Here is a 9102-nt window from a genome sequence, read left to right on the forward strand (position 1 = left end):
GAAGATCTGGTGCTACACAACAAATGTTTACAGCACTTTTCTCTCCTCGTTCCCCAAAGCAAAAGAAAGGAGGGAGTGAGAGAGCCCCCAGCAGTCAGGGGCTGTGAACGGGGCAGTGATGTAACTCAGGCTTTGCTCCTTATCATTGTCACCGTGCAATCTGTGCAAAAAGTGATTAATAAAGGGTACCTACATAAAATTGTTCTGCTGTGTGAGAGTGCATGGAATGGTTTCTTCTTCCTTCAAAAGCTATGAACCAAAAAATGAGCAGACAAATCAGATGTTTGTGACTTATCTTGCATAGGACAGTTTTAGAAAATGAGTCATAAACACAAAAATGTGTCTTTATCAACTTGTGAATAAGTTTGGATAAAAAAAGCATAAATAAATTTGAATGAGGGTGGATTGTATCTTGTCATGGAATGTTAATTTGACTCATTTGGGAAAGCAAGTTTGAAGCACTGTCTCAGCACAACAGTGTTGTTTGAGAAATCCATTTCTAGCCAATGATAGGGTTTTTAATTCATTCAGTTGCATTAGTGAAAACCTTTTTACCTTGCTGTGTAGTCTATAAACACTGTTAAAGTTTCAAACTTGTTGTTAACATAATAAATCTCATCTAATCCAATCTAAACTAACCTAAGCAGCAAAAACAGCCCATTTGCAACTCATTTTGTGTCATAACAAAGCAACTTCTTTTACATATATCCTCTGGAGGTGCACATATCATACATTTTTATTGGCTGATTCTGATTCTAATTTCTTTACAGCAAATGATTTTTTGGCCCAAATTTTTTACTTTTTTTTAGCCTGAAGCTCTCACTGTGTAGGCTAAATGAACACATGAAACTCACTAGCATGTTACCGGTATTTTCTAACGATGAGCTAAACTGGCATTTTAAATGCGTGAAGGAAAAACAGTCGCCTATTTTAATAACATTAATCAAACAAAGTTCTCCATAAAAAGTTAAAAGCAACTGGCTGTTTAGTCATACATATATACTATTATATTTTGCCTCCAGCAGATTAGCCCCGCCCATTCAGACGGAAGCCTTAAGGAGTCTGGACTACCTTTTGAATGAGGCAGCCAATCAGATCAGAGAATATTTACATATATCAGTATTAAAAGGCAGGATAACAGAAACATCCTGTTTAAAGACAGAGTCACAAAATGATCTATAAAAAGGAATTATGGCTGTTTTAGCACACAAACCCTTACAAATTTGACAATAAAATACAAGACAAACGTGGGAGAAAAAGTTGTAACTGCGACAAGAAGCGCAATGGCGACACCGTGTGGCGGATCTGTTGTACTGCAACAAGCTTGTGAAAAAGAAACCCGGAAGTGGGTGTTTGACGTAATGAAAAACAAAGAAGGGCATGCTGGTTGACGTAGCCGTTAGCTTTAACTTCATAAACTTATTTTTCCTTGACCTGCCCAGAAGGAGGTGAGAAAGTAACGTTATGGAAACATGTCTGCTCTGCTGACGATCTTAGTGAGCGCTCTCGCAGCTTATGTCCTGATTTACTACAACGTGTTCAGAGGATCCAGGTGCAGAAGCAGAGCCACACTGAAGGGGAGGACAGCAGTTGTCACCGGTTAGTTGAAACTCAAACTGAATGCAAGCTCGGTAGCAGGTTGAATGTGTGCGACTGGTTCTACAGTACCAGCCGTTCAAGTGGATTTGATATTATGGCAGTGTTTGTTTTCTTAAAGGGGAATTTCACCATTTTTCCACCAAGTTTGTGAACAATTCTGTCTCAGAGATGTAATCAAAGTCATTCAGAATGGTCTGGTATGAAATAGTTCATTGTGGAGAGATTTTATTTACAGTAGTGATGATAGGGACCAGCCAGGGTTGTCTACAACACAAATATAGCTGCTCTCTTTACTGTCCAAAACAACCAGTGAACCTGCACACGTCTTCTGAGTTTTTGTATGTGATGCTGATGATAGTAAAATAGTCATAAATCTGAAAAATTAAGTTTTCTTTGGGGATTATTTTGCCTCACAATACCCTGCATGTACTTCTCCGCCATAAATGGATTAAAATAAATGGATTAAAATACATTTTAAGCCAAAACCTTATACAAAACTATCATGAACAATGTCTCAGTGTTCATAACCATTCATGTAATAAGTTTTTGTCAGGGAGCTTTTAGAGTGGATATCTGGTTCCTATTACCACCACTGTGAACAATTCTGTCTCTGCAAGTTTCTCTTCAATGACATATTTCACATCAAAACACTCTGAATGACTCTGTCTACATCTTAACCACTTAATTATTTAGAATTTTGGAAAATTATTGGAGTTCCCCTTTAAGTGAAAGCTCAGCGGGTACACTGGGTCACTTCATCTTAAATGGTGCAGCAGTTGCATTTGGAATATAACTACTGTACTCACTAACTGAAGGTGGCGCATATAGTGTTAATAAGAAGCGAACCTCAGTTTTGTAGTGAGGTAGCAGTCTCTTAAATGTTATTTTGCCCAGGGAGCAACACCGGCATTGGGAAGGCAACAGCTCTGGATTTGGCCAAGCGAGGAGCCAGAGTTATTCTCGCCTGCCGAAACCGGGAGAAAGCAGAGGCAGCTGTCTATGACATTAGGAGGGTACGGTCATGTTTTTGTCTTACTTTCTGCAAATTAATTTGTTACTTTAGTGGAGTACCCACTGTTCATTAATTAAGCTGCGTCTCATAGGAAAGCGGGAACACGGCAGTGCTGTTTATGCATCTGGACTTGGCGAGTCTGAAGTCTGTGCGCACTTTTGCTGAGACCTTTTTGAAGACTGAGCCCAGACTGGATCTACTCGTCAATAATGCAGGTGACTTTTAATTTGCCACTGAACATCTGGGTAGAGCTAAGCAAAGTACTTCAAAAACGTGCTCTTTATTAATGTACTCTTTAAAAAATGTAATTTTACTATATTGAAATAATTCCAATGAAAGTAAAAGTAACTGCAAAAAAACAACTTGAGTCAAAAAGTATTTGTTAAAAAACTGCTGAAGTACTGAGTTCCTGATAGACCTGCAGTGGAACCAATTTGTACATCCAGCATCTATCGGCATAGGAACTGAAGTTTTTTAGTTGCTGATCTTAAAGTTTTGGTCTAATAAAATGCTTAAGATAAGCTTTAAATAGAATATTTAGGAAATTTAAACAGAACAATGAAATTTAACCCAAGAAAGTAATTGGGAACCAACTGTGAATTACTAAAATGAAACTGAATAAAAATTCCATTTTAAAAACCTCACAAATTAACTTAAGTATAAGTAAGAAAAGTTTGAAAAATGCACAGAAATCTAGCACAGTTTGATTTAAGCACACGTGCATGGTGCGTATTAAGGAGTGGAAAGCAGACAGTAGAATTGGGATAGCATTGGGCTGAGGACTCTTAAAAGGAAGTCTAATTCTCTTGGGCTGTGTAGTTCACACCTCTTTCCTTTGGAGACCCCTAAACTATTTTGTGCTCTGCTGTAGGCGTGATGGGACCAGGCAGGACTGAGGACGGCTTTGGCCTGGCGTTTGGGGTCAACCACCTGGGCCACTTCTTGTTAACCCTGCTGCTGCTGGACCGGCTGAAGGCATCAGGGCACAGTCGAATCATCAACGTGTCAGCCCTGCTGCACCGCCTAGGCTCAGTGGACTTCAACACTCTCAACACGCACAAAGCCCTGGTGACAGGACAGTCCTCTTGGCACTGCTTCAGGGCCTACTGCCACAGCAAGCTCTGCAATGTGCTCTTCACCCGGGAGCTCGCCAACCATCTAGAGGGGACAAGTGTCACCTGCTATAGCCTGCATCCTGGTTAGTGAGCCTTAAGTTTCTTACATGTTTGATTTCATCATACTCCCAGACTGGTATCATATGTCATAGTTGTCCGCACCATATATTCATAATAAGAACAACTGCTACTCCATCCTTGTCTGCTGAATGATAACATGTTTAAAATCCTACAGCATAATCTATTAGCTTTGTATTATATTTTAAATACTTCTGGTGGTATTTGCCTGTGTTTTAATGAATAATCTATACACATATTTTATAAGTGTACATTGCTAATGTTTTTAGGTCTACGTTGCTAACAAATTTTATCCAATACTAAGAAAAAACTTAATTTAAAAAAAATGTGGCATTCCACAGGTTACATGATTTGGTTGTATTGTACATATTAGCTAAATATTTGGTCATTTGGAAAAAAAATAGTCTGGTTAATCTGGTACAGTTTTATAAATTGACTCTGATTTGTTAGTCCTGTGCAACTTCACAGGTTTCATATAATTAGTAAAGCACTGTAAGAAGCTGGAAATAAAAATGAAGAAATAGTTAGATGTATCTGTGTAATATAACATAGCCTTATTCACTACGTGAAGCTGTATTCTGTCTCTATTTCACTTTTGTATCAGGAGTGATTGCTACTGATCTTGTACGTAATATGAGCCTGTGGCTGTGGCTGCTGATGCTGCCCTTCTCCAAGCTCTTCTTCCTTGACTCAGAGGGGGGCGCTCAAACCACACTGCACTGCGCGCTTCAGGATGGTCTGGAGCCTCTGAGTGGACGTTACTTCTCCTCCTGTGGCCTGCAGGAGGTCAGCGCAGCTGGACGTGATGATGCTTTGGCCAGGAAGCTGTGGGAAGTGAGTGAGAGGCTGTGTGGCCTGTCATGAAAGTGAGGTATGAGGGGCATAGAAGACCTTCACTAAAGGAAGTGACTCCAGATGCCTTTTGAAGGAGAGACAAATGGCTGATTACTAGGAGTTTTTTAATGACTGCTGGATGCTTAGTGCCATAACATTTTTAATAATTTGTCTGTCTGATGAACTACTAAGGGTTACACAAAGAGATTTTCCACCATTGCTATTTTCCGTTCTCTTATATGTTAAGCTGTTATAATAACTATACAGTTCCAGAAGTTCATTATGTTTGTGATTTATTCAGTAGAATTGTATTTAATATTAATTAAATCATTAATTATTGTTTCAAATTATGTAAAGAGTGTTACAGAGAGAAGGTGATTACTCATAAGTTCATTCATTCATGTTGTCTTACAGTTTAATGTGAAATGTTTCATGCCGTTCTCTTCGACTGGCTGGCTCTTTTTTTGGAATTTCTTGCATAGTAATTGAACTTGAACATGTTACCTTGTGTTTCAAATAAATCCTGATCAGAACTGATGATATTACAAGAGCTACCTACAACTTTCTCAGCTTCTGCTTTCATGTAGGTAAAGTGTTACTTGAAAAGATGTTGGGAAAACTGCTATGCAAAAACGTCTGTTCATGGATTTTTACCATAGTTCAGACTGCTAACAGATGTTCTTCAGCAGAACCAGTGGTTTGGCTTTTGTACCTGGTTGGTTTTGTTCACTGGGTGGCAGTAGCGTGCCACTGAAAATGGTCCTGTGCCCAGCATGGCTTGTGCTTGTCAGGACAAGAGCCAGGGCGACATAACCTTAACTAAAGAGACTTCTGTCAAGATGACAGGCAGTAGGATACAGTGCTTCCAAGCTTTCTAGAACATGGAGAATTTGAAGTCTTTTCGTGTAATTTCAGAATGCCAGTGGAAATGAAACAGCATTGTGTGACGCAGTGCTAATCAGGTGGCATCAAGTTTCTGCAGCTTCACTTGCCTACCATTGACAGCTGCCTCATCATGTGTTGGTTGGCGAAGTCTTACCAAAAATCAATATAGTTACGTGAGATTTGCTTTGCTGGTGTGTTTTGTCTGTTCTTTCTGTGTTTAGGGTGCTGTAGGTATTGTTTGGTAACTATGGGAGCTGAGGCTCAAGGCTGTCACAGTGCACAGTGCATAAGCTCTCTCGCTTGCACGTACAAGGCTATTGACTCACATGGTAAGGCTGATGTTGTGTTCACCTTTTATGTGCATTCTTCTGGACCCTTTTTATAGGGTCCTGTTGCAAACACAGACTGTAAGAGAAGACTGAAGAGGATCACTATGGTGGGCAGGCAGAGACAACCCTTGAGAAGCTCCATGAATGACAGAATGTAGCCAGCAAAGCATGAGCTTCAGGTAAAGAGCAAATAAACAAGGGTTGCAATGATATGGGAATTGGAGGCCAATGCCAATATGTATATTATGAAAACACATGAAATTAGGACCACATCTACTTGGATTACTATTACAAAGAAATATAAAACTTATTTCTATATATTTTAGTGCACTAGCCCAGCACTGTCTACTGGAGTCCAATAAATATATCGTCCAGTATCGGTTTGAAATCTTGGTCAAATCTGCAGGTAATTTTTAAAGTGATTTGATGATATTATTGTGCATCCTTAAAATAAGCACTAATCATGGTCATTTTGGTTCTAGTTGCCTGTTGCATTCAATAAAAAAAACAAATAGCTCACAAAAATCGCTCCTAAAATGGCCATTGGCTGATTCAGCTGTAAAGAAATCAGAACTGTAATAGGTCATAAAAATTCATAATCTGCATCCCCCAGTGTTCAGTCTCTAAGCTGGCTGTCCCTTGGCATCCTCTGTCTCTCTCTCTCATGCACTGTAAGTCTGTAACTATGCCGTCCTGTTCGATTGGATCTCTAGAGGCGACACATCGATGAGCGACGCCAGGTGTTTGCTTTGGACGCACTCCCGAGCTTCTGGGCACAGTACTTAACCACTGGATTAGTGCATCAATTAGCAATCACTGCATGGGAGGGCCCTGATTGATTGAGACTGCTGATACTTTGCTGAGTGTGAGGCATGCTGGAGCTTGTGTTTGTGTAAAGCGACCAAGTGTGTGTGAGAGTGTTCACGTTGCTATATTTGTTTAAATGTAATAGAGCCAATAATATATCGGTGTGTGATTGAAATTCTTATGTTTCTGTGACATGGATAAAAAACCTCCAGACTAAAACCTTGTATCTCCAAAACGGTAACTTTACAGGACAAGGAAAAAAAAAATTCTTAACCTAAGGGTTGTTTCAACAGCAACCGTGTCTAACCTTCCAAGTGTACACATATGCATACTGAGCTTCTGCCATGTCTTTGAACATATGTAATATGACTGAATGATTGAGAGGCATAAAGTTTTAAAACTGTGCCTAAATAAGAACACTGATGTTCATGCTGGTCTTGATTGTGTTAGTAAGTTTAATCGTAGGTCATTGTTTCTTAGCTTCTGTCTGAGCGATTGTGTTTAAAAAATAGTTCTGCCTAAGAAAAAAATCAGTTTTCGAATTTATTACAGATATCAATCAGCCGAAACATCTTAGTGTCTGAAGTTAGCTTCTTTAGTTTTGCACTGGAGTTATGGGGCTAATGTTGCTAAAAATTATTAGAAGCTTGTAACCGCCTTTTAACATTGTACAAGCAACATGCCAAAATCATCACAGTTGCCTTAAACCATGTTGAGTTGTTAAATAATCCCAGACAGACTTGCTTATGTTGTTTCTAACACTTTGTAATATACTGTTCCCTATAAACATTGAGGAAAATATGTCCTGTAGATTAAAACAGTAGGAGCAGCCAACTGAAAGCCTGAATTTTTCGGTCCTTTTTTTACTGAAGTTATTTTTGTAGATAAGTAAAAATTTGAACATCAAACACATATTAAGTGTTCCACTACTATTTGTGGTAATGGGAACTTTGTGTAAATTTGATGTTTTCTTGAACTGTTCCTTTAATTTGGGTAGCTGGGTGAGTGAGTGAGTGAGTGAGTAGTGCAGTATTGCAGTGTGTGTGTAGCAGGTGGTGTGTGTAGCCAGTGCAGGCGGGCCTCAGTCTGTAGGGACAGACAAAGTGATGGTGGGTCTCACATTGGAGTAACACTGTAGGCGTGAGGTAGAGTAGTGGGTGGGGCTGCTGATTGCGTATGTGTGTGTGTTATGGTGATGGGGGTGATGACAATTTGGAGACGTATTCACATCCAGCCTCCCGGTGCCTCCTTTACCAAAGCTCTTTTTTTCCCCTTCTCATCGCGCTCCTCCCGGAAATGCCGTTTGAAGTCAGTAAATAGAAGCATCCTTTGGGTCATGTTATTTCCACAGGTGCAATTAACATCCCCATCTGCTAATCTGTGATTAACGATGTTTACAAATATGCTAGCATGTGCCGAAGAGCGGCTCACACCTTTCTTTCTTTCCATCCCAGCTCTCATCTCTTTCTCTCTCCCTGGTGCGAATGGCCAGCAAACCCAGGGAGATTTCTCCATTGTCCTGATGTTAATTGGGGAAAAAAAAGCTCAAGTTGCTGAACTCATTATTAGAGTGGGGGTAGGGGAGGGGTGCTGACAAAAGCTTCTAGCCAAAGGGGCAGACGACGTTTAGCTTCCGAATGGCGCGAAGAGACTGACTGATTGATGATGTTGGCATGTTCCATCTTGGAGTGAAGCTGTAGTATGATATAAGGTATTGGCATTATAAAGGGCCATATAACCAGTGCTTGAATCATAAAAATGAAAACAAATAAATAAACGAAAAGCAAGGAGAATGGTGGGAGTAAATATTACTGGGGATAAAAACTGTATCTTATTATAATCACTTATTCTATAATAAGGATGGTCTAAAGAAAATAAGTGGGTAAAAAAAACAGAAAATTAGTTTTCCAAACTGAAGTTCAAAAAATGGTGGAACCTTGCAAGACCTAGTAGACCACCAAAACGGTCACCATCAGATAAACAGTACTTAAAGCTTTCATCTTTGAGAGAAAGGACTCCACTTTTGTTTCAGATCCGAAATAATCCCTGTGTTTCTGTCCATCCTTCCACCGTGAGAAGACAACTCAAAACAATGTGTAGCCGTCAAGATGATGTTGCTAAAAAAAAGGCAAAAAAAAAAATTCAGATCAAAAAAGAGGCTGCTGGTGTTCTCAGAACAATAGACTGACCACCCCAGAGTCCAGACCTCAACATCACTGTTTGGGATTACTTGGATTGAGAGAAGCAGAAAATGCAACCAAATTCTAAGACTGACCTTTAGAGGTGTGGAAAAATATTCCTGCAGATTTCCTTGAAAAACTGAGAAGCAAGCCTCCTAAAGAGCATGGAAGCTGTAATAAAGGCAAAGGCTGGACACAGTGAATACTGAAAGATTTGATAGTATATTTACTTGTTTAAGGGCAATTTTGTGTTAAATATGTGT

The 9102-nt window shown here is 39.6% G+C and overlaps 1 protein-coding gene across 1 annotated transcript; it reads left to right on the forward strand.

The window, feature by feature from the left end:
• Window positions 1-1352: 1352 nt before the first annotated feature.
• Window positions 1353-5192, forward strand: dhrs13a.3 (dehydrogenase/reductase (SDR family) member 13a, duplicate 3). Its single transcript, XM_036563867.1, has 5 exons — window positions 1353-1599; window positions 2494-2612; window positions 2703-2826; window positions 3483-3809; window positions 4409-5192. The coding sequence occupies exons 1-5, from the start codon at window positions 1473-1475 to the stop codon at window positions 4666-4668; spliced, it is 957 nt and encodes a 318-aa protein (XP_036419760.1). The 5' UTR covers window positions 1353-1472; the 3' UTR covers window positions 4669-5192.
• Window positions 5193-9102: the final 3910 nt, after the last annotated feature.

This window comes from Colossoma macropomum, unplaced genomic scaffold (genome assembly GCF_904425465.1).
Source record: "Colossoma macropomum unplaced genomic scaffold, Colossoma_macropomum, whole genome shotgun sequence".
Lineage (NCBI taxonomy): Eukaryota > Metazoa > Chordata > Actinopteri > Characiformes > Serrasalmidae > Colossoma > Colossoma macropomum.

Excerpts from the sequence above, each read along its gene's own strand:
- dhrs13a.3 (XM_036563867.1), top strand. The coding sequence starts at position 1,473 with ATGTCTGCTCTGCTGACGATCTTAGTGAGCGCTCTCGCAGCTTATGTC. Across the intron at positions 2,827-3,482 it reads TCTACTCGTCAATAATGCAG|GCGTGATGGGACCAGGCAGG; the intron begins GTGACTTTTAAT and ends GCTCTGCTGTAG. Across the intron at positions 3,810-4,408 it reads CTGCTATAGCCTGCATCCTG|GAGTGATTGCTACTGATCTT; the intron begins GTTAGTGAGCCT and ends CTTTTGTATCAG.